At 37.0% G+C, this 26,359-nt stretch overlaps 1 protein-coding gene across 7 annotated transcripts in view; it reads right to left on the bottom strand.

The window, feature by feature from the left end:
- LOC106167869 (uncharacterized) overlaps nucleotides 1-26,359 on the bottom strand; it is a 63,276-nt gene that overhangs the window by 29,917 nt on the left and 7,000 nt on the right. For 5 of the 7 annotated variants that reach the window (XR_015331122.1, XM_086995879.1, XM_086995880.1 and 2 more), the window contains exons 2-6: nucleotides 23,932-24,119; nucleotides 23,479-23,616; nucleotides 6,221-6,430; nucleotides 1,429-1,587; nucleotides 514-705 (exon numbers count right to left, since the gene is read on the bottom strand). Coding sequence is in view for 6 of the 7 variants with exons in the window: in XM_086995879.1 (XP_086852005.1) it covers nucleotides 514-705; nucleotides 1,429-1,587; nucleotides 6,221-6,430; nucleotides 23,479-23,616; nucleotides 23,932-24,003 (771 nt within the window). In the remaining variant the exon portion in view is untranslated. Of the gene's footprint in view, nucleotides 1-513; nucleotides 706-1,428; nucleotides 1,588-6,220; nucleotides 6,431-8,219; nucleotides 8,636-20,320; nucleotides 20,599-23,478; nucleotides 23,617-23,931; nucleotides 24,120-26,359 lie in introns of those variants that run through there. The other 2 variants (XM_086995882.1, XM_086995883.1) reach the window with 2 other exon arrangements.

Raw genomic sequence — 26,359 nt, 5'->3', positions numbered from 1 at the left:
TATGTATACCTTAGTTTTTGAGAACACCAGTATGTCTATGTATACCTTAGTTTTTGAGAACACCAGTATGTCTATGTATACCTTAGTTTTTGAGAACACCAGTATGTCTATGTATACCTTAGTTTTTGAGAACACCAGTATGTCTATGTATACCTTAGTTTTTGAGAACACCAGTATGTCTATGTATACCTTAGTTTTTGAGAACACCAGTATGTCTATGTATACCTTAGTTTTTGAGAACACCAGTATGTCTATGTATACCTTAGTTTTTGAGAACACCAGTATGTCTATGTATACCTTAGTTTTTGAGAACACCAGTATGTCTATGTATACCTTAGTTTTTGAGAACACCAGTATGTCTATGTATACCTTAGTTTTTGAGAACACCAGTATGTCTATGTATACCTTAGTTTTTGAGAACACCAGTATGTCTATGTATACCTTAGTTTTTGAGAACACCAGTATGTCTATGTATACCTTAGTTTTTGAGAACACCAGTATGTCTATGTATACCTTAGTTTTTGAGAACACCAGTATATTCCTAGCGGCCAGGTCCCTGTGGATCATCCTCCGCGTCTCCAGGTACTCCATTCCTTTGGCAATCTGGGTTGCGTACTCACACAGTGTAGTGACAGGAAAGTTTGGGTGCGCAGATGTGTCCTTGAGACACTCAAGAAGTGACCTCATTGGGGCTAGCTCCGTCACCTGCAAGTGGAAAATAATTTATATTTCCAAGTTTAAAATCCATGTGCCTTAGTTTTTATTCCATTTCTTACATAGTATAATGTAACCTTACCTGCAGGATGTCTAATGATTTTCTTTGAAAACCTACAAAAATTGTTAGTTCCTGCTATCTTCAAATAATCCCGCAACAATCATGTCACTAGCACAGTTTTAATATCACACTTGGCGCAATCACATCTAACACAATACCACCTAACACAATCTCACCAGCATGAGTAGTCCTGCAGAGTATGGCAAAGTTTACATGGTTTACTGTATTCTTAAGCAACTATGGCACACCTAAAACAATCCCACTCGATACAATCATACCTGACACAATCCCACCTAACACAATCATACCTGACACAATCATACCTGACACAATCCCACCTAACACAATCATACCTAACACAATCATACCTGACACAATCCCACCGAACACAATCATACCTGACACAATCATACCTGACACAATCCCACCTAACACAGTCATACCTGACACAATCATACCTGACACAATCCCACCTAACACAATCATACCTGACACAATCATACCTGACACAATCCCACCTAACACAATCATACCTGACACAATCCCACCTAACACAATCATACCTAACACAATCATACCTAACACAATCATACCTGACACAATCCCACCTAACACAATCATACTTAACACAATCACAACTAACACAATCTTACCAGCATCAGTGGTGCCTCAGAGGAGCTGTCCAGCACCACACCATACAGACGGACTATGTTGTCGTGGTCCACTGTGTGCATCATGGTGGCCTCCTTCAGGAAGTCTGCTATCCCCGTCTGCATTCTCTCCTTACTCAGGCATTTGATGGCAACTTGGATCTGGAGAAGAAAAAGACATTATTGTCACAACCATTTCACAACTAACACAATTCCAACTTGAACCTGGAGAAGTAAAGATATTCTGGTCACAACTATTTCACAACTAATACAATGGTACAGCTAACAGCTATCATAATCTGAATTTTTTCTCCTTGACCAAAAAGGCGATAGCTATTTAAGACTGACTTAACACATAGATCATTGACTGAATAAAAGTGCACTGACCAATCAAAATATATTCCATCTACCCATCAAATAAAAACAAACTATATTCAAAATAAGCAGACTCATGTCTTATTAAGACACTTTACCGTACTTTTTTCTCTAAAAAAGATACATCAGGTTTCTTTCAAACAATAAAACTCTTTAGAAAAAATGTTTAATTTTAACTTCATCTCCAGTTAAAAAGAGAAATCTGCCCAAGGCCACAAGTTAACACTGATAACCATGAGTCCAGTTACCTGTGTATTACTTGACTGGTGCACTAACATGAAGTAAGATAATGGCGTGACTAATGGTTGACACCCTTGGCAGGCTTCTTCAGTCCATGACAAAATAACGTCAGACATAAAGTTGGTCTTTATGGTCAGAATGGAAATCTTGGCATAGTTTAATTTACTGTATTTATGTAGCAGGCCCCGGGCCATAAAAATTAAGTTACTTGTGGTGAAAGGCTGTTCACTTTTAAAACTTGCCTAATTTTTCACTGATTTATCATGAACAGTTACAGTGTCTAAAAAAAAACTTGAATCATTATTTCCATTCTCCTCTTTTTCTTTTTATATTTTTGTATGGGCGTATACCTCCACAATCTTGTCTCTCCCCTATACCCCTTCCCGTCATATATGACTAAATATGCTCAAACATTTCCAACTTATCTCAATCACATCCTCTGATGGTGTATTTAGATGACAAAAAGGCCGTGACATTGCTATCACGCTGTCCATCAAATAACTTGGAAATGCTTGACATGCATCAGAACAGCCATATTAAGAAGATATCTGCACAGTTTGGGAGGAAAATTACATGTTGTGCAATACACTTCAGAATTATCTGATGGGCTGCCTGCATCTAGTGCCATGGCAACAACTTACTAAAGCGGAATTGAACTTGATTTATCAGATTTCCAACAAAATTTTTTTTTCTTCTTTTTTTTTTTTTTTTTGGTTATTACTAAGAATAAGATAAATTCAATGTTTCCAAAATCAACTTGGGTTCATGACAAAAAGGTTTTCTTCTTTGGGTGAGACTAAATTGTTCAATCTTACAAAAACAATATTAGAATGAGTCAGGAATTGCATATTTGTGAGAAAATGTTCTCTACTAAATGTGGCATGCAAATGAGCACATTTTAAAGGATTTTTTTTTTCTTTTGTGGCATAAATTTTTGACTGAAGGTCATATAACACAGGCAGCCACGCACACACACGGACACACATGTACTTACACACATAGACAAACATGTGCACAAATAAACAAACTCATTACTCTGCAGCCAAGAAAATGTATGCTACAAAATATGCTTTGAGATTTACGATCTTACAATAAAAACATTCATATTTTCCTTTCAAAAACCAAAACAGTCTTCAACCGAATCACTTTTTTTTCACTTGGGAATCTAACTTGGATATATCTGATGACCACCTTAATAAAAGATAAAGCAGGTTTAAGCTGACATCTATTATCAGTTGATCTGAAAGTTATAATGTAACATCCTATAACATGGCATGAACATGTGTTCTATCACTTCCAATGACTGATAAATTATCATGTGGTGTCACAAAGGCCAGGGAAATCACTGCAAGATATCCAGAGTGTTTAAATAAGGTGATAGCGTTTGAGAATGTGTTCACGCCCATGCGCATGTGTGGGCATGTTTCTGCATACATGCACAGGTAATTTTCTTTTAAGAGAATGAAGTTTCATTTTTTCTGATTAATCCTCCTCTTTCTCTCTTTCACTCTCTCCCTTACACACACACACACACACACACACACACACACACACACACACACATTCACTCAGGAACATACACAAATCATTTATTTTTCCTGCATTTCTTATCAAGTGAGCTCTCTCACTGCTATCTTTCTTTCTTTTTTTTTTCCATCTGTTCTCGCAGTCCTCTTTGAAGTTAGCTATAAAATCTGAAGGTTACGTTTCTCCACTGGATGAAACACGATCTTCTGACTCAGCCGTGAAATAACATGAAGTAACAAGATGACCCTGTTATTACTCCCAGCTATGTTATTATTTCTCTTACGTATGGACTCTCCCCATAAGTAGGCAATGACGGAGTCTACCCTCCAGTTACTGGTACATACAGGGCGGGGGTGAATATGATTTTTTTTTCCACTTGCATTGGTGTCTGTTGTCTGTAGGAGTCAAGGTTATATTGTATTACACGGTGTACCAAAAGTACATTAAACTTCCTCGTCAAGACTGACAGTAAGGAGGGTAGTCAACTGCAGGTTCTATTCTGCCAGTTGCAATGGGTGATATGCACATGCACACAAAATCACAGATACATACCAATACACAAAAATACACGCACATGGGCACACAAAATAAAAAAATAAAAATGCACCTCTCTATATGAAAAATACTTGTATAATGCATGCAACAGATGCTCTCAAAATCCATACATCACTTAGCTCCAACACATTTGTACAAGGTTTTTAAATATCATGCAAACATATCATGCAAACAGGTGTATTAAATTTTTTATTAAACACAAAATTAGATTTAGTACCGTGTGTCATTTTTCAAGTATTTCCTGATCTGCCACTAATCTAATGATACATGATAGAAGAATATGTAACATTTCCTGTAGAGTAATATGAAAAAAGAAAATAAAACTTAATCTAAGGTACCCATGCTTAGGCAGGTTGGATCTTTTCACCTGTCATTATAGAGACTGAGTCACAGATCGTAATGAGTTAAGATTGCGTGTTGCCAGGGGTAGAGTATCAACCTCTAGCTTTACCACAAATATGGTCTACACAATAAGGGTCATACGTGGGTAATCGAGGTGGTCGGGGGGGGGGGGTTTGAAAGGGGCCCACGTTCAGTGTGCAATATACAAATTCTGTGAATAAATAACGTTTACTTACAGTTTCATAGGTAAGAAGGATTTTGACTGGGGTGGGAGATAGGGTTAAACTGACCACCCTACTAACCAAAATTCCTCCCAACCATCCTACTGACTGGCCTACCCCTCCCTAATCTTTACCCCTATAAACTCAAACCCTAAAAGCTTGTTTCTCCCAATCCCCCCCCCCTTTTTTTTTTTGCCCTCCCTCCCCCCTCCGATTTCCCCCCCCCCCCCCAAATCATATTCTCAATCTTTGACCCCAGTACCATATTCCACCATCGCGTGTTCACAGTTATCGAACAAAGCACACGCAGATGTCAGGGTGACTCACACGACTCTGCCAACTCCTGGAAGTAATCTCAATCAGAAAATACAGTTACCACAGAGCTAATCCTCTGTCATTCCCTTTGTATCTACCTATAAGCACCATTAGTGCTTCTTTCATAATTAATAATTCTTTCGTGATTAGATCTTTCTTTACAATAAATACAGATTGAATCTATCAATTTTCATAATGAAGCCAGTTTTTGTCCTTTTAAACTAGGAACAAACCTGATTTTCTGTTCTTTGTGGTTAAATGTTTTTGAAACGATGAATCAATGTCTAAATTATTTTCAACTTTCCTAATTGGACATTCATTTCAAAACAACATTTTCAATGGATGCTGCTGCATCTCTTTTAGCTACTCATCTTACCCCATTCAGAGCCTATACTAATGAAAAGATAATTGTGAATAAAAGAGAGAGATACAGAGGCAATACAAATTATCTGTGTGGGACTGCCCCCCCCCCCCCCCCCCCCCCCCCTTTCAAAAAGAAAAGAATCGTGAGAGATTTTCAAAAGCATTAGATAGTTCCTAATGTTTTAGCACCTAATTTTATAGGGTTTTAAGCCGTGGGAAATACGTGTGACAAAAACAAAAACAGAGATAAAATGTGAAATAGAAAGAAAAATTAAGATATTAGCATGCAAGAAAAGGAAAATATAAATTGAAATGCCAAAGCTTCTCTGCAAATGTTGTGCTTGCACCACATAAAGATTGTTGTATATTAATTAACATAGTATTTCGCATATGAAATGGCTTAATTCTGATTAAATGCAACAGTTCTAGAAAACAGTAAAGAAACCATAGTTTTCAGCATATTTTTTTTCAAAGTGCTGTGCACTCTCAGATCTAAATCACTTAAGAATTTGGAGCTAAAAAAAAGGAAAAACCACCAAATCATACCACAAAACTGTCGCTCCTTGGCCTGTCAATGGCAATCCTGAACACACACATAGTAAGAAGGGGAGCAAGGAGTAAAAAAACAAGCCAGCGCTGTTTTTTGTCTAAACAGGAAGCAATAAGAGGACGGCCAGATCACTACCAGAGACAAAGCTGACTAGTTCACACTAGTGCCAGATAAGTAACAGGTCATTCCTATAGTTCAAACTGAAGGCGTGTTCACATCCCTAGTTGGGTGGGCCCTTCTTAAAACTACTAATCTCTGTAAGCCATCGAGGTCTGATTGACCTAATTACATCAAATATTTTACTTACTTTTTGACCGTTATCATTGGTCCACACTCCCTGCTGTACAATCCCGAACTCTCCGACCCCAAGTGTACTAACGGCCTCAATCTGATCAGCTGGAATAATATGGCGGCTTCCACTGGTCTGCCGCGTGTAGCGCCTTGGACTGGATATTGTGATGGGTAGGGGGCGCTCTTCTCTATTACTGCTGACATCGCTGGATGATCGCATAATCTTCTGCAAAGGGAAAATAAAATTTCTTATAAATTCAAACATGATTGTGTAATAATTTTAAAATCCATAACTGTAGCCAAATGAAGTCTTCATTTCACCCCCCCCCCCCTCCAGTTTTTCAACCAATCATAATTAGATCATTTCTCATCTCCACTTACTAGCAACTCTCTGATATCCTCTTTCTCACACACAGATGAATACACACACACACACACACATTTACACTCAATATTCAATATATCTATCACAAGTTTCATTGCTCCACATGCACAATGGTAGATCCACTGTTGCACTTTCAAAGTCACAGGAGGGCAAACGGTTTAAGAAAAAGACAAAAACAAAATTTTTGTCCAATTAACGTTCAACATGTCTCTTAAAAACACAGTCCATTCAGGAATGCACAAGGAGGATGGGAAGGGGCTAGGGTGGAAAAGATCAGCTTTTCCTGCAATCCCCCCCCCCCCACCCTGCCCTATTTGACTCTAGATCCAGATCAAATCATGCTTCTTTGAGCACATTCAGAACATTAGACTTACAGAACTGCAAATCAAATATGGCAACCTTTTTTCTTTTTTTTTTTTTTTGCTTGTAGCTTAATTCCCAATTTAATACTTAACAGATTACTCGCTGAGATCACGCAACAAACATTCAAGTGGATCAGCCAGATTCAATCTGCGGATCTGTTAGGCTCCATTCAGAATTGAGGACTACCTAGCCCAAGGGCCAAATATGGTCAACCCACTTCAATACTTACCACAGGATATCAATTCAGTGTCTATTGGCAGATTAGATGGCAAGTTTTATAGTAGGGTGCCATATATGACCCTTAGACTAGTTAGTCCCCTATTCTGAATGGGGCCTTAGCCTGCAGTTCTGAAAGCACTCTTCATTATGCAACCTCCAGCCTGGCAGCAGAAAGCAAGAGGAAATACATCCTGTCCTTGACACCCTTATCATTCTGAAAGAGGGTTTGCTGGCACACTGCCTCCTGATTGGAAATACATACACATAAGATGATAGTTAAAGATGATCACGAGGTTAGGAATTAGAATGACCAAGTTGTTGTATGGATGGCCCCAGGGTGTATGTGTCAAACAATAAAATAGGTTTTTAGTATGGGTGTAGAATATAATAGGAGCTCAGATAAATATGTGTACAAGAGAGAGAGAGAGAGTTCCCTATCATTTAAAATCAATCATCTGTACTTAGAGATATCACTTAAATCACTCGTGCCACTCATATCACCAATAATTCAATGCTTAGCCCGGCTCATTAAGCTTGACCAGTCTATCAATATGGACACTAACCAAGCAGCCACATAATTAAAACAAATGACCCCATTGTTTATTGTAATATGTGTCCATCCTGACCCATTGTTTTGATGGTCAACATGCCAAGCTATAATAGCACATACAGCCAAGGTCAAGTGGCTTCTTACATGCTATATTTCTCTTTAGCAACTGGTGTGTGTGTGTGTGTGTGTGTGTGTGTATGTGTGTGTGTGTGTGTCCATTTAAATCTTGTTTTTAATGGACACATGCATGCATGCACTGGGACTCTCTCTCTCTCTCTCTCTCTCTCTCTCACACACACACACACACACACACACACACACACACACACACATGTGGTGTACTGAGGCAGAGTGCAGTAAATCCTTCCCATGCATGTTACGATCAAATGGTACACAGATGTACAGCAACCTTTCAAAATATTTCTTCGCAAATTAAAACTGCCTGTACACACTTCAAAGCAATTTCTCACTAGCCATAAACTCCCAGCAGTGCATTACCTCTCCAATGACATCCCCCCTCTGTTTTTTCTTGTTCTTCTTCTTCCCTTTAAACATCTTTTGTCAGTTGAACTTTAGGCCAGGTCAGATAGCCTCAGTTTAGTCTGTGGGACAAGGCACTCCACCCTAATGTCACAGCCAATTTGGAACCGTCTGTAGGCCACTGTCTATAATCTTATTGGAACTGTCTATGACCTCTTATGTTTGTAAACAGCAGGCATCAACTAAAGATAGGGTCCAGTAAAATGTATATTAACTGCACTACTTCCACTAGCAAACATTTGGCAATATGCCCCACCCTACAGTCACGGCCAATTGGAACTGTCTGTACAAGTCCTACTGGCACTTTCTCTGTATAGTAATCCAATTTGAATGGCCTGAAACCTTTTGTGTTTATAAACTGAGAATCATTATTAAAGATATGTCTCATTAAAAATGTACTCTCACTTCCACAATTCTTCCCTGATGAAGGTTTTGGCCTGCTAAAAACAATCTGTCCCTATTTAACAGCAATAAAAAAAACTGCACCTTTGTTATTGCCAACAAGAACTGGTTGTACAACTCACTGTTTAGAATTCTACAGTGTATCTCAATAACTGTCTATCCTGCCGGTAACTCCTGGTCAATTCAAAATGAGAGTGATACCAAATGAAACCAGTCCATGTTGCCCACTGGTTGCAACATAATTAGAATCATCAGAGCCTTCTCCTGTTGTTAAACTTCAAGGAACAACTGCATATCTGATCCAGAGAAGTGTATACTATCATTATCCACTTCTGATCAAAGTTTTGGCTACTCCTTCCAGTTCTATATAGGTCAGTGCAAATTGGAACCGCCTGTACCCAGTTTTTATTCTTCAGATAAGACCCAGACCTCTTCTGTCTCCTGCAGCATGCTGTTTGGCCTTTGGTATATAACTATGATATACAGAAAATAATGTATGTTTTCTATAATAGCCCCTGGCTACATGTCACACAACTGCAAGCGTATACATTTTTCTCAAATACATACATATAATGTCTTCATCAAGCTAACAGCTACAAAAGTCTTTGCTTATTAAGTTAAGCATTCTGGTCACCAACTTCATTTAGGAACAACAAACTGGAAATTGTTTGCTTTTGTATCCTCTTCAGTTTTCTTAAAAAGTAATAACACCAAAGTTGCCCATCAGATAACAATGTTTTTTTGAAAATCTAATCCTTACAGTTGTACCAATTTCAAACACTGTTGGATTTGAATTTGAAATTTTCCACACAGTATTTTGAAAACAGTGAGTAATATTTTAATCCAGTTTTCTTTGAAGAGGCAGGTGCATTTCTCAAACACTGCCACTAGAATTATTGACTGTCAAATCTTTTCCCACTAAAGCTATTAATCTACAACATTTGTGTTTCCAATTGTTTTGCTAGAAGTAGTTCCCGTTGCAGATTGCATAATGTTGAAAAAATGTCCAATTTGCAAAAAGTTCAATGACTGTAAATTTTCAAGTGAAGACGCTTTCAGTATTTAGGTTTCATCTGCGTATCAATATACAAAAATCACTAGTGATCGAGAGCTCTTTAAAGATGTGCACTGTTCAATCTGCATCCAGATTCTTTGTTCATAATCCACAATTCTCCAAATATTACAGTGCTATAAAGCATAAATTTTTCGAATTGAGCATAACTGCAACCTCAAGGCACTTAATTCCACATAACTCTCAATACTGCTTCCATTTTCAAGGAAATTTCAACTTAATCCAACTTGACACACCCAAGGACAAACTGCCTTACTCACTCTCTGGTTTTCCTTCCTTTTTTCTCTCTGCTTGACTTCAAGTTTCTCTGTAACAGCCACAAAAGTCTAGGCACAAACTCTTACTCTATCCCTGGTTTCAGGTCTCTCTCAGCAGAGGAGTCTCGAACACCTGGGCTCTCCTGTAATGTTACGCTCCTACATCTGCCTATAAATTTCTGCTGATATATCTGAATATAGGTTATAGCTACAACAATTCCCAAGAATATCAGAATCCTTTGTGATATCTGGACTTATGTCTACTATTTTTTAAAATCAAAATCCACATTTGAATTCTTGATAATGCTCTGGATCTACAATTTTAATCTATTGTTGCCAGTCTCTTGTTTTTCACTAAAATCCCAGTTTAGTCTCACAATGCTCTCCAGCTCTGTTCTCTGCAGCCAACTGCAGATATCTTCTCAACCACAGAGAGAATATACTCCAACATCTGCTTGCAATGATAAAGTTACTACAATCTCCTTGAAAAATGGACTCCAATCTTAAGAATGAGAGGCCTCTTCACCTTTATCACCGACATCAATGTACAACCCTCCCCAGCGTCTAGAGAGTCAAATACCTGAGCTATTCCGTAAGTGCATGCCGCGCCCGCCCTGTACGCACATACCTGGACCTTGATGTCACGATGCACAGCACAGAAAATACCTGGGTACAGGCGGGTCTAAAACTATGATATTTTAGTACAGGCGGGTTTAAAATTGTGATACTTTGGTACAGGCGAGTCTAAAACTGCAATACCTGGGTAGAGGCAAGTCTAAAACTGTTCACTGGAATACATCACATAATCATGGTTTAATATGCCTGTAATTTTGGTAATACCACAGGTGGTGCTCCTGGATGTCTGAGTAACTTGTATAGTTAATAGGTATGGTTATGAGGGTAATTCAAAATGATGCACTGAAAATGTCTGAGATCCCTGGTATCTTGGATCCTTCTTTCAAAAATAAGGTCTTCTGTCTATACAATGGAATTATTTTGCTTTTGAACCAAACTTTTGAAAAGATGAATGAAATTTTTGAGTGAAATATTGGTGGATTACTGGGAGTCTGATCTTCAAGTTTCCAGGAACAAATACAGTTCTTCTACAATATTAAACATGTCCAGCACTGTAAGAAAATAACCTCTAACACTGCTGACAAAAACACAGTAATCTCTGGAATCTTTGTAAATCCTCTCCACAATTTTGTTTGTACACAGGTGCATTTCTTACACACCTGCTTCATAACTCGGCTGAAAAGGAGTACTGGCAGGATTTCTTGAAATCTTCCGAGTTGTCTTCTGCAATTCCATACACGCTGGTCTCAACTTTTTTCTGGCATAAATCACGAGCAACTTGTTGGCAGTTAAATGCTCTCTTCAGGCTGAGATGTTAGTTCTTTTTCAAGTATGACTTACTAAGAAGTTCATCAAATATCCTTGGTGATTGAATATCTCAACCTCCTAAATCACCACAGTGCTCAATAATCTTGTACCTGCTTTTATCCAGTGTATCAATTACAGTACGTACATCCCGACCATGAGGTCTAATTTAGCGAGAAAATGTTTCTCACCACTAAGAAAAATATTATGGCAGAAACCACTCCATACAGCTTTCTCTATCAACTCAGCCAGTTCCACTCTCTCAGATTCCAGCTATCAATATAAATATTGTACTTTCTGAGACTGATCTTCCTCAGAGGCAGTGCGTATCTACAAGCATGTGTTTTTAGTTTGGAGGCAAGGAGTATTCATCACAAAAAAAAAAAAAAAAAAAAAAAAAAAAAAAAAACTATATGCCCAAACTGATAAGGAGATCAATCATAACAAACCTATTCATTTATCTGATGCTTTCTTCTGTCCATGCCAAGACAGTTGTCAGCCTGAGACAAATCTTTTTGTAAATTGTTAGCAAACTGGCCAACAAACAACACCAAATCACGTCCATCAACTAAATGCCTTCTGGATTTTAAGTTGCGTGTCAATGGAAAAAATGCCCTATTTTACCATTCCCTCAGTTAAAATTATCCCAATATCTTTGAATATGAATAGGGACTACTTCTGCTGTTCCGACTTTGCCAAAATAGCTGTTCTTTGATTTTAAAATATCTTTTTTTGTCAATAAAAAGTCTTTTTTTACAACAAGACATCACATTACTTTGTTTACACCAGTCTGGCATTCAACTGCACTTAGTCAAAGAAAATCTGGAATCCCTCCCTTTTATCTGATGTTTCAGAGACAGAAACTTTTTGCTGAGATGTTCTGGAAAATTTCTTTCTGATATCTCGCAAGAGGTCAGAAGAATCTTGAATTATGGCTCTCAGTCTACAACTTCAAACAGAACAGAACTGATTTATAAAACATCTTGTCCTAATGAACTATTTAGATGAAATTCCCCGTGGTTTTCTCATTCTCCATCATGTTAACTAGACAAAATGTTGCATCAAAAAAGTAATCGTTTTTAAGTGTGCAATTATCATAATCACAGTATCCCATATGCATGCATATAACCCTGCATATACATGCTGGTATACATACACTAACATACACAGTGTTGTCTACATATATACAATATGCCTCAGTATTCAGCTGTTATTATGCATACACAGCTAAGTAAGGAACGGATTGTAACCTGGTTCAAATTTAGCTACAATATGGAGCTGGTCCTATATTTCTATCACTATCACAGCCAGGGGTCTTGTTCAAGGTCATCTGAGGTCAAAGGTCACTTAAGGTCATGTACACCTGTTGAACTCAATAAGAGGTGGTTATATGTATAAATTTGGCGCAGCAAAAGAAAAAACATCACATATTTGAAGCAAGATACCAGCTGCGAGTTCCATATAATGACATCGTTTTGCATGGGGTTGTAATAATTTTGAAGAAATGTCACAGATATTGTTTCTCAGCTTCTTATAGTGTTCAAGTTGAAGTGGTATTGGAGCTTTGAAACTTAAACTGAAATGTCTATATTTCCCCTGTTATGCCAAATTGCACTCTGCATGTACAAACACTTCGATATGACCTCATCCAGGGTGTGGATGCTCTACCTGCATGTGGATACAAGCAGTTCTAGATGGTTACATGTCTTTTCAGTTCATAAAAATGATGGATTATGTACTTCATGTCTGCCAAAATTTACTACCACAGGAAAAAAATAAAGCCCTTAGCCTTAGGTTACCTCCTTTTGGTGAGTAGTACAGGCAAATATGCATTTTATATTGGTGTACCTTTTCTTTTCTTACATCCATCTATCCACCCACCCATCCATCTATCCATGTGTTTACAGATCGATTCATTCATTTATCCATACATGTGACAATTAATAAATCTTCTATATTTACAAGGTCACATCAAATTGAACACAAAACATAAATAGGTAGATAAACTTAAAAGAAGAAGGTATGCTCCTTTCATAAAAAGTTCCATAAAAACATTCACTCTGTTTACTGACATACAGCAGAACATAATAGCTTCAACCCAATCTATCAATCATTTTTTTCCTTGAACCATTATGAGAGAACCCTGAGAAGTAAGCATATGGTTATCAGATCAAAATATTTCCTAGTTTTCTTCTAAGCATCTGTCTCATTTTCCATGCTGAAGATTAAAATGTCCTTAGATTATTTCTTTTCCTTTTTTTTTTTTTCAAAACTTCCTCCATTCACACATTGTAAAAACTGTTCTTTTGACAGCAGACAAGATTGTCAGTTTTCAACTTCCAGTACAGAAGAGTTCTCACATTTCTAGTCTCCAAACAAAAAAGAACTCTTACAGTGTGTTCCCAATATTACATTACACGTTCAAATGAGAAAGTCCCAAACATGTGCAATGTGTTCTGCAGAGATAAGTGGATTAAGATGTGATTTTTTTTTCTACACCAATTTCTGATGAGTCACCGCCACTAGTTTCCACCTTACGATGGACAAGCAGACGGATTTTATTTCAGAGTATTCGGAAGTCCTTGTTTTTTCAAACTCACTTTGTATACATGGAAAGCAGGAAGAGCTGCACAAATGAAACATTGTGGTTTTCATCAGAGGACTACCAACTACTACTTGTAACTCTGAGAGGTTTTCTAGTGTTTGTAAAGTATGCCTTTTGATGACTGTTAATTTTGACACATTTTCCTTTAAACGTGTATCATAGTAACTTAATTTCTTTATAAAATAACCTAAATGAAAATACCAATAACAATAACCCAATGAATTCTCCCCTCCCCCCCCCAACCCACCCTTAAATAATTACAAACAGCTAGAATAAGGATCCAGTATTACAACATAAGACACAGAAAACTTATATAATTTGACTTTCCACTGGATTTATAACTCAAGGATAATTGTTTGGTTTCAATTGAAAAGTTGAGCGGGATGGAGGGAGGGGGGGGGGGAGACAACTTCTTCTAATAGAGATGCCTATCTCTGACCCAGAAAATAGAGGTCAACATTTCAAGAAATTGCAACAAGAACTCCATAATGAAAATCCCGGCTCAGATAACTGTAACAGTTTGTATCCAATTATTGGTCGCCTGACTCAGTGGGAGTAACAGACAGGGCCCCGGTCCCATTTCTCCACAACCTAAACCAAATATTATCTTACTAACATCAGCCTCCACCCATCAACAAAAAACACTATTGTCCCCCGTAAAGTACACCACAAAAGTAGTAAAATGATCTGTTTTTTAAGCTCGAGGTGGTAAATATTTTCCTTGTTAAAATCACCACAACACAATCACACCCATTCTTTTATTTGAATGGCTATCGTCACAAAAATTGTCATAATTGCCTGTGTGCCTATTACTTTTTTTCTTTTGGAAAGGAATGCAACAATGTCCCATAATTGCAATAACTTGGTCAACAACATTCCACAAATGGGTTTTAACCTCTGACTATACCATCACAGCCCATTGTACCATATCTGGTTTTCTATATTAGTGTTGTAGAATATTTCAAGTGATGGAGCTTCAAAAACAAACCACAATACTATATTGGTTTAGGTTCAAAAATAAAGTACAATATATAAATGTCCACATGAACATATCTGACCGGTGTCCATCATGCAGTGGCATACCTGTGATGTGTAAGAGCATCTTCAGAACAGCAGATTAAGACTCCATTCACATGAAAAATCTATTTTCTAAAAATCTATTTTCTATTCGCGGTATCTTGTGATCACTCCGAGCGCAGTGGAGAATTAATTACAGCTTTGGAAGTAACTGGGCCGCGCTGCCAGTAATTACGCCACAGGGTATTCAGGGCACAGACCGTGATCACAAGATACAGCGAATAGAAAATAGATTTTTAGAAAATAGATTTTTCATATGAACGGTCCCTAACAGTGTGTTTGACATTTGGCACCACTGCAAAATGATAACAGAAAACCAGTTTATGAATTGTCGAAGAGGAAAATGGAAAGTGAGCTAAAAAATAGTTGGAATATATACATCTCAACTAAACAAGAAATGGGAGATGAGAAATATTAAGCATGTTCAGATATACAGACACAGAGCACTTTAACCCCATCACAACAACATTTCTCAATGTTGAGGTATTTTTGGTTGCCTCTTTACCCTAAAAATATATGTACTTCTTACCTGGTTAAGGGTCATTAACTACCTGACTCACCCTGCTTGTCTATAAACATGAATAAAGCCACCTAACTAGTGATGATGCAGTAATGTTGGTTAATTTACAACTTAGGTCAATTTTTAAATAAGGACAGTTTACACACAGAAGAAAGGATCACACAAAAAGTGTAACCTGGGTGCTAATCAATATCGCTACTTACAAGGTTATTTTAATATAAAATACTTTATCAACTGAAATAACTTTGGTTTTTTGAAACTGCCAAATATACACTCAGCTACAATTTTGACTCATTAGTTTGCCATATAACTATCACGTTAGATGAGAAATAAAAGTAACTGGAATTTTTTTTAAAATCCTAAACACGTTATTTCAAACATATTCGTCTCAACTCATTCCATACAACTGTCACTTTGCAGGTGAAAAAGGAAACTTCTTTAAAGTGAACTCCAACAAATACCTTTTGTTTCAAATTTGTCTGGGCTCAAATCAATCCAAGCAACTTATCATTTTAGAGGTGAAAAAACAAGTAATGACATTCAATATATTATAAGTCATTTGCTAGGGCAGGGAAATAAATGTAAGAGAACAATGGTGGTATAATTCATTTACAATTTCCATCAACATGACCCAGCAAGCCAGGGCAATTGCTTTATCTCAATTCAATAACTTTATGAAGCCCCCATCAACATCATTCCCCTCTTTAACTGCTAAATTAATAGCAGGCTATGGATTTTTACATCAAAACAGACATGATAGACACATGCGGTGCCAGACTGTATGCTGTGGAAGTAAAGTCTGAAAAGGTCTGCTCACATTGGAGTAACTAGGACTGAAAAAATTGACTGGAAAAAAAGGAAAAAAACTGCCTATGAGATGATAAGGTTAGATAGAAGGTTAGGTGGGTGGATTTCCAGTAAAACTGTGATGGCTTAACACGCAAACCTGTACCCAACTGCATGCTGACGTATGCACATAAACACACACTCACACATGCACATGCACATATAAATACCATATATTAAAACACCTTTTTTTTCACAATCAAAATATGAGCAATGTTCTATACAGATATTGGTATTGGGGAATTATTAAATCAGGATATTAGTCTACTAGGCCTTTTAAATTTCAAATCACAAGTGTCTAATAACATCTTATCATCATCATCATAAAACTCTGCATCAACAGTGGCTCGTTACTTTATGCACACACACGGCCTAGCACACGCATAAACATAAACACTCAAAAACACTCGATGCAACTCTATATATAAAACCCCATTTGTTAAATCACCAGACAATCTAATCAAACCCGTCATAAAATCTCAGTAGTGTGTACAACTTCCTGCCCACCCTGTCCAAGTGAATGAAGCAGTAGATGTGTTGGACCATATACAAGGCACACACAATTCAGCCAGGTGTGTTGTGGCAGCAGCCCCAGGTGTGCCAGGAGAGAGATATATGCTGGCAATGGAAGCACACATGGTTCCGATATTGTTTGGAAACTGTGACTACTTGTAGTATATGATATAAATCAGTGTGTTGATCAGGTGGTGTAGATGTCCCTGAATGAAATATGAAAACGCACACATCAGGCCTGTAGCCAGCAATTTCAAAAGGGTGGGTTCTTTTTCTGTAAAAAGTGGCCCTTTTACAATGAAATCTTTATGTACCTAGATCAAATTTTACCCAGAATGGACCTTTTCCTGACAAAAAGGGCAGCCCTTTTGAATCCTGGAAGCCCCCCCCTCCCCGACTACGAGCCTGCACATACATAAAATACACGCGCGCGCACACACACACACACACACACACACACACTTATGTGCACATGCACAAACATCTATGCATATACAAACTGCACAGATGTGATTATAACAAGATAGCTAAATGAGAAGAAGCATCCACATGCAATCACAAATACACACATATTAGCAAAGACAGGAATTAGATGCCTTGCTAAGACCGCACACACTAAGTAAGGACTGCCCATCTTCAATAGAAACAGGCCTTGTGAAGCAGTAAGTTGGATCTGTCTATCTTCACTGGAGACACGTCTTAGATAAAACAACCAGGTGCGCGTCCTGAGGAATTAAGTATGACATACATGCACGCTCTCTGACCCCTTGGCAGACAAAATATTTCCAGATCCCTCCTTTTTTTTCGTTCACTCTATTCTTAAGATTCAACATGCACCAGGATGCAAAGATCAGCATATTCAAATTACTTTTTTGGCATATGAAGATTATCTGTAGAAGTATGAGACATACTTTTTTCCTGTAATTTCAGTTTTTCTTTTACTTTTCTTCAAACAAACCCGAGAATAGAGAGGGGAAATTTAGCTAATCGGCCGTTATCCTATTTGTTCACAGGTAATGGGAAACTTTCTGTTACTTAATGCGGATTCTACAGCACTGAGTAAAACAAGCCATTTATTTAATTATTTATATATATTTAATTATTATATACAACACTGCTGCAGCCAACTGTGAAATCTGAATTTAGGACAATTTGTATCTGTATACGTTTCTCTATCTTTCCTTTGGCCTTCACCATCTCTTCCTATTTCTTCTCTTTTTCTTTCTTTTCTTCTATCTCTTCCTCCTTTTCATTTTCTTCTTCCTTCCATTTAATTTATCATTCCCTCTCTCCTCTCTTCTTAGATTCTTTTCTTTCCTCCTTCCTTCCTTCCATCCTCTACCTCAATTTCTTCTTCTCCTCTCTCCCTCCCTCCCTCCATCTATCCTTGGCACAACAATACGCAAGAAAGAACACTGTACAATACCGCAGTATTCCACTTCACAGACTTCAGCATAAAAATTCCCTGTCTGCATGACACCCATGTCTACAACATTCTCATTTTACCATTTTATTTCTCCATTATCTTGCCCCTAGCCTACCAACTACCTCACCGTCTCACCTGCCAGGTGACTTCAATGTCTTATAATCCAGCAGCTTATTTTCTTCATGGCTACATACTAGAACTGGTTGGCAAGTGCTTGTGTTTTTTATGTTTTGTATTTTATTTTGTCTATTTTATAATTCCTTCTACGCTGTAATTATATCATAAAAAATAACACAAACCACTATGATGAATATGCTGATCTAAAAATGTTTTTAGCCTCTATAAATTGCCTTTAAACTCCCTACAGCAAAAAATAAAACCTTAAAAACAAATCTGGCTCAAAAACAAATAAATCATGCACAACTTAACCCCTGCCCTTGTAAAATTATTCCTTTTAAGTTATCCCCATAAAAAATTCCAGCTATTCGTCTTTGTAATCCTGCCACCCATTAACAACAACAAAAAAAAAAAAGAATGTACTTATGACAGTCCATCTCTTTCAATTTGTGGCCATTTATATATATGAAATACCTGAAATTCTGGTCAATATTCTGTTGCAAATCTACCTACAAGTAAATATTTTGCCAAATACTAAATAACTTAAAAGTTTAGCCAATTTATAATCTAAAACATTTCAGCAGAATGACCACAGGCAATTTCAAATATATATGTCTGATAAGTATTGGTTTCTTTCTAAATATCTTATTTTATGGATTCAATTGGAAGAAAAAAAATAACAGTAAATCAAATCAGCACACACATATCTATACTTGCCTATTTTGCCGAGAGAGAGAGAGAGAGAGAGAGAGAGAGAGAGGGGGGGGGGGAATCAACTGTCTGCATCCCAATCATAAAGTAAAAGGCATGCCTAGATGACCACCAGAATGACTGCATGGTGAATACCTAGCCTACCCATTAAACTGCTAATTACATGCTATACATTGGTGTATTCTTATCTCTTATAACCCTCTGTCATGCTAGGCTGACCTGCCGGTCTGATAAAACACTCATGGGAAGGGACAGGCTCCAATACAAAGTTTGTAAATAATATCATATATGGCCCCGTTCTCTGCATGTATTACAGAACCCTTTTTTTAATTACGAAAAAAAGGCGCACCAGCAAAGAAAAAATCAAATGTTTAATGGATATCTGATTTATATCCTCATTTATTCTGTTAACAGCACAGTATTATTATTATTATTATTATTATTATTATTATTATTATTATTATTATTATTATTATAGACCTCAGCCAGATCGGTGCTTCACTTTGCACATTCTATTCCATACTGCTCTACAGTACCCTGTTCTTCTACGTATTTACCAATCTCACTGATTAAATGGCTTTTTTCCCTTCTTTATGACTCCGCAACCACAAAGAATTGCTTTCCTGTTCCTCAGCCCAAATATAATTGTCACACTTAAACATAATTATTGCCGCTTGACATTCCTTACTGCATTCCTTAAATTTAAAAATAAAACACACACACACACATATAGGCAATACATCATGTCCCTGACATTTCAATGACATTCCCTCTCTCTCTTTATATATGTTGTTTTCATTTTAATAAAGTATATCTTGTTAAACTGTCATCTACAAAATATATCAACAAAGATCGTAACCTGGATAAGATGATCTCCATGAGGCATTGGGACCAGGCACGTCTCTTTTAATGCTTGTTAGTATATTTATCCCTTTACTTCAATGATTTAGTATCAGATGCAATTGCAAGAGAGAGAGAGAGAGAAAGAGAGTCTTATCTCCAGTGACTAAAAAGTAAAGCCATTAATGATGATATGTCACCTTGGGATGGTGAAAACGTTATTTTTTAACAGATCTACATCACGTAAGTCATAGTTATAAAGAGTCAGTCTCCACATGGACAAAAAATCTCACCTGTCGAAACTTTCCCCACAGCCCTTTCCTTCCGTCATCATCATCATCTTCATTATGATAAATCTTTATCTTGGTCACTTTTGTCTTTTCTATTTGGTACGACATGGTTGATCCCACCATTGTCTTCAGTGAGATATACCGTAGACAAAATCCCCTTCTGGCTTATTGTCTTATGTATTATAAATATGTAATATACACTACGAATACAACTTCATAAAATCACACGTCTTAAGAGAGTGGTATGTGACCACAATCACAACTCACTTAACAATGCACATTCACCGTCTGGATTACCCTTAGTAGCATGTAAATTCTTCCTTGATCTGGTTAAGGCTGATACAGGGGGACCACAAAGTCCGGCCACATCAGCATACCTGAGGTGATTCATTAAAACAATTTTACAGGGTGTCTGGCAAGTTCTTACACTGATTTAATTGGAGTAATTACTCGAAATACAGGGATGTTAGGTTTGACTACAATAACGCACCTGTGGTGTGGTTGAATTGGTCCATAAGTTGGCCAAGATGTCATCGCCGCACCCCCCCCCACAACCCCCCCCTTCACCCCAGTGTAACCTCACATTATTTTACCAGATGAGTTGGTGATTCATTCCTAGGGGTACAAAGTGCTTAAAAAGATAATCATGCAATGCTTCTGTTTTAGTTCAGGGCTAATACAGGGGGAACCAAAAATATTCTCACAGCTGCAAATTTCTAAGATATAAGTGGACCTTTAAAAAATCCGGATTAAGCAAGTCCTATATTGGGAGGAGGGGGGGGGGGGTCCGTGAGGCATAAATAAACCACCCAAAATATTCAGATATCGGGGTAAAATCCAGACAACTTTTATCTATTATAATACATACTTAAGGTGATTCATGAAAAATTCCAGCAATTTGTTTGTGAAAAAATTATTTCCTGTGGTTTAGTTAGGTTACTGTTGGAGGTAAAAAAAAAAAAGTCAGACAAAAAAACTACCCTCAGTGTGTAAATAATATTCTCTTCCTTGATCTAGTTAGAGAAACAGAAACCTAAAACTTCTCCCCAACATTCACCCTCAGCTTAAGGTAAAAAGGGCAGACGAAAACTAACAAAACAGGGAGGCTAAAAATTTCAGGGCCCGTTATCAGGAGGTCGGCTTGCTGTAAGCTATCTTCCTGGGGTAGATTAAGTTATTAAATTTGACAAGAAGCACTATTTCTAACACCACAGAGTTCTGGCACTTTGTCTGTGTGAGTCATACTCAGTGCTAACATAGGGTGTGGAGAAAGTTTGTAGCCATTTCCTACCTGAATTACAGATTGTGCTACAGGGTCTTCAAAATAGAGAAACATCATGCAATTGTCAAATAAGAAAACATAATTCTATGTTTTTTTTTTTTTAAATAAAGATAAAAAATAACTGAGTCAGTACATACAAATAGTAGGACAGTAGGGTGTGTGAAAATGCGGAACATCATGCAATTTTCAAATAAGAATACATTTCTTTGTTTTAAATTTTTATTTTAAAAAACTCTGACATAAAAATAGTTCACTGATTCAGGACATACAAATGGCGGGACAGCAGGTTGTGTGAAAATGATGAGCATCATGCAACTCTAAAACAAAGAAACAAGCTTTTTCATGTTTTTACATAAAGACATGTTAGGCAATCACTTTTAACAATAACAATATTTCTCAAAATATAGAGAGATTATCTGCAACTAGAGCTTAATTGTACATACATGCCTCTGGCCAACAGGACTCACATTTTATATGCAAGGTTGACCAGGTGACTCCCCACCGTCAGAACAGAACTAGAAGGTAATTGTTAAACACAACTAAAATGTAACATCCATTTTTTGGAGCAGAAAAAAATGAACACAGTGAGAAGAACATGGAAGAACATAATAGAACTATCAACCGTGTTCATACCAAGATTAGCTATGACTTAAATACGACTAAATGACATCACAAGCCCATCATGGTCTGAACTAAACTGCCTGACACCACAATGTCATCTAAACTTTCCAAAACCTATCAGTTTGGCTGGTGACAAGAACTTGTCTATTTTTGCTCTAAGTTAGACCTGATGTGAACTGTATGTTTTTCCCCCGACAAAATGTGTTTAGGGAGTGGCAATTGAACTGCTCCATCCTTACTAATGATGTCAGCGTCTGTGGATTGCGTAATTTTATCCATAAGCCAGTTTAAAAAATAATTGTACCTCTTTTTAAGGAGATCGTTCTTTTCAATATCCTCTTTCTTTTCAACCTTTGGTTACGAATTTTAGTTCTACATTTATGAAGTAATTTGACTCATGGTTCCTAATTGAGGATACAAATCTCTTTCTATTTTTTGGTCTAGCTTCTTTATAGGGAATCTCACAGGTGGGGCAAGATATTCTGAGCATTATGTCCTGCAGTATCATTTACATCAGGTGTTTAAATTTTATCCACTGACAACAAAACAAATTTAAATCAGGTGCTTATTTCTGCAAAAACAATGTTTAAAACAAAGGAAAAATAGTACAGTGACAAAAATATTGTATAATGTCAATACGCCATTAATATAAATCTGATCATTTTACACCAACTTCAGTAACCACTTTGGAAAACAACTTCCAAGAAAGAAGAGAAAATATGCTGAGAAGAAAGTCTATCAAAATTTAATATCTCAATAACCCCAGAGGCTACACAAGACAAAAACAATCATAAAATGATAATAACATGACTTCATTTGTATCTGTATAATAAGCTCATCAATGTAAATATCCTCCCTGTGGATAAATTTATGTACAAAGAAAGATGAGACATGAATTATTTAATCGTCTTTGTGAGTTTGTGAATAACATATGCAGCCAGCACATAAAAGAAGAGGAATCTTCCATCAGAAGACTCGTAATAGGTCTTGTCTCATATTTCAGTAAATAATCACTCTTTTTTTACAGAAGAAGGGTAAAAAGATTTTTTGAATTTGGAACAGACACACAGGCATTCACACAGACACACGCGCGCACAAAAGTCACATATGCACACACACACAGACGTGCGCGTGCACACACATACACGAAACACCTAACTCTGAGATTTTGGGACAGTAAAACTGATTCACACAAGACTAAAATTAGAGATCACATTTTTTGTTTATGTTTTGCCTTGCCACTCCAAGACAAGCTTACCTTCTTAAACTTCCCCAGCGCCCCCTGTGGGCACTCCTTCCTGTAATACTTCTTGAGGCGTCGGATCTCTGGCTTGGTCATTCCAAGGTCACTGAGGTCAGTCTCCTCCACATATTTCAGCTGGGACACGTTGTGCACCTTGGAAAGAAAGATGGAAATGAAATATAAATATAGCTTTCTCCATATACTTCAGCTGAGACACATTGTGCACCTTTGAAAGAAATTAAATAAAATATAAATAATATTATCAGTACTGATATTTGTAAATAATAATGCTGTATAGATGTTTAGTCTGTATAGCTTTTTCTTTAAAACAGATGCAAACAAAATATAAACTGAATGCAACAATGTCAACTTCCAGGCACCTAAAACATCTTCATTATCCTAAAACACAAAACTGAAAATTTGACACAGAAAAATAAAATTCCTGTCACACAAAAAACATCACTGTACCTTTAAGTCTGTCTTCAGTCCAGTATAATACTCCTGGAGCTCGGCCTCTTTAAGAAACTCTAAGAGGTCCATGGTGGCACTGCCCACTACGCCCCCCTGGGAGGGCAGTGGCTAAACAAGTCAGGTGTGTTGGGGGAGGGGGGGATTTCTTCAACCAACCATGTTCTATGTATCTGAAGTTTTATGACCTGGAAAAATGACAATAAATATATATTATAATTCTTTATTTTGTAAACTTTTATGAGATTGTGTTTGCAGAAAAATTAGTTCATTTTTAATGAGTGAAACTTGGCTGAGTCCAATAGTTGTGTTATAAACACTTGATTTATAATGTAAAAATTGAAATGAGCGTCAACTATAATTATTACCTCTGCCTGAGATGTTATGTTTTTGACTCAGTTGGTTTGTAGTTAATAAAACAACTCAAAAAGTCATAAACTGACATTTTATAATATATTTATTATTATATTTATAATATTCACTTATATTCATAGGTAAAATCTAACAGCCCCAAGGCTAGTCTTCAAATGTTATCCAAAACCAATTTCTTTATTGTTTTCTTTCTAAATCATAGTTTCTGATGCAATATATAATTTAGATTTATGAATCTACAAAATACCACATGCAAAATGTCTTCATCACACACTAAGCACTTAGTTTTGCACTTAAATTAATCTCATTGTATAACAAACAAATACTTCAACTCTCCCCCTTCTTTGAGAAAACTGCCAAACTTGGAGTTATCGTTTCATAAACTGTTAGTAACCTGGTGTGGCACTTGGCTCAAAAACAATGGATTTTGACGTTTTTTATTATGGTTTATTACGTACAAACACATCATGAAACATCAACATTACAGAAACTCAAACAAACACAAAAATATTCCCGTTTAAGGTTGTGCTCAAATTACTGAATATCTTCAGATCAATTTTATTCCAACTTATATAAAAAAAAGACTATTTTATTTCATTTAAATGTTACTGAGTCAAATTCCTAACCATATAGACAATTAACAGCATGGAACTCTCCCATTAATGTTGGACCTGGTAGCAGAAGCTGCTGATTGTGTTAGTTGTGACACAGCTATCTTCTCTACCACAACCTGCACTCCAATCCCTCCATGAATGAAGAGGTTATGGTTATAGATCTAGTACAGCCAATAATAAGTGCCACTTGCCAAAGCTTGCTAAATATAAAATGTTTCATACATTTGTGATCAATGAAAAAGAGATCTTTGCCAGGTTTGGGCACCAGTTTTAGATGTGCATGCTGTAGTATTGACCTGGACAGAGACGGATCTGACTGGAGAAAACTGATTATCAATTCTGGCAAAAAAAAAGGGAAATTAAAGCATATTTAACGTGCACTGTGTGCCAATGAAATCAGTCATAAAGCACACTTCTTCAGTTACCAAGTTTTTTTCCAAGATTCATAATTCATGATTTTAGTTATGATTATGTTCAATTTCAATATATTTCTGTACTGGTACATAGATTATCTTGGCCTTGAAGTGAACAATATAATATATAATGATCCGGTTGGTGCATTACCAGTGTGTTAATGAACATGGATCTCTTTATACACATATATACATATACATATATTGGATGTATATGTATATACTGTCATGCCTATAATTCCCGCGACAACTAATTGATCATTTTCTGACGTCTGTATGCGTACATGGTGACGAGATAATTATAGGGCAAAACACAATGGCAATGAAAATGAGAAGACGTCAAGCCCGCCCTATGTTCGCTGATATGCAAATCAACCCCGCTTGTCCATCGGTGGCGGCTTGTCACCCTGTTTATGCTCGACGGGGAGTTAATTGCCGCTTGCTGTAAGCCGACGTAATTACATAGTTGCTTATCTGCCGGTACTGTTCCTTTTTCTAGGCTGACACAGGGCCTATCTCCTGCCTTGCTAACGGGTTTTTCTTCACTTTGCAAAGTTTTGTTTGAAAGATTTAATATTTATTTTACTTGTGAGTTTTTGTCCTGCTATCCACAATTTTCCCACATAACGGCCAACGTTAATTTGAAAATGACGTAATGCAGTATCGGTCACAAACCACGGAGCGTGCCGTCTGAGGTAATGAGCAAAAATAAAATAAACTACTTCAGACGTTGTGAAGATTATCTGTATATTCGCTTCTTTAACGTCTTTTACCGTGACATTATCTCATTTGAAAGTTTTTCGCGTATTATTCGGTCATCTTATTCTGTCAAGCCATACGGGCCTGTCACTGCACGTGCGCCATCTTGAATTTTATATGTAGAGGGAGGCAGGTCGACAGCCATGCGAAAAAGGACTCTGTGTGTTTTTGAAAAACGATATCATTAAAAAATACATTCATAAAAATTTAAACTTTGCTTGTCGGAGGCTGATACCCCACAAAGCGCTCAAGCTGCTGTGCACTGAGTTA

The sequence above is a fragment of the Lingula anatina genome, chromosome 9 (genome assembly GCF_051362555.1).
Source record: "Lingula anatina isolate TDL-2025a chromosome 9, LinAna3.0, whole genome shotgun sequence".
Classification (NCBI taxonomy): domain Eukaryota; kingdom Metazoa; phylum Brachiopoda; class Lingulata; order Lingulida; family Lingulidae; genus Lingula; species Lingula anatina.
The sequence above is the reverse complement of the archived record's forward strand: the minus strand, read 5'-3'. Positions and strand labels throughout refer to the sequence as shown.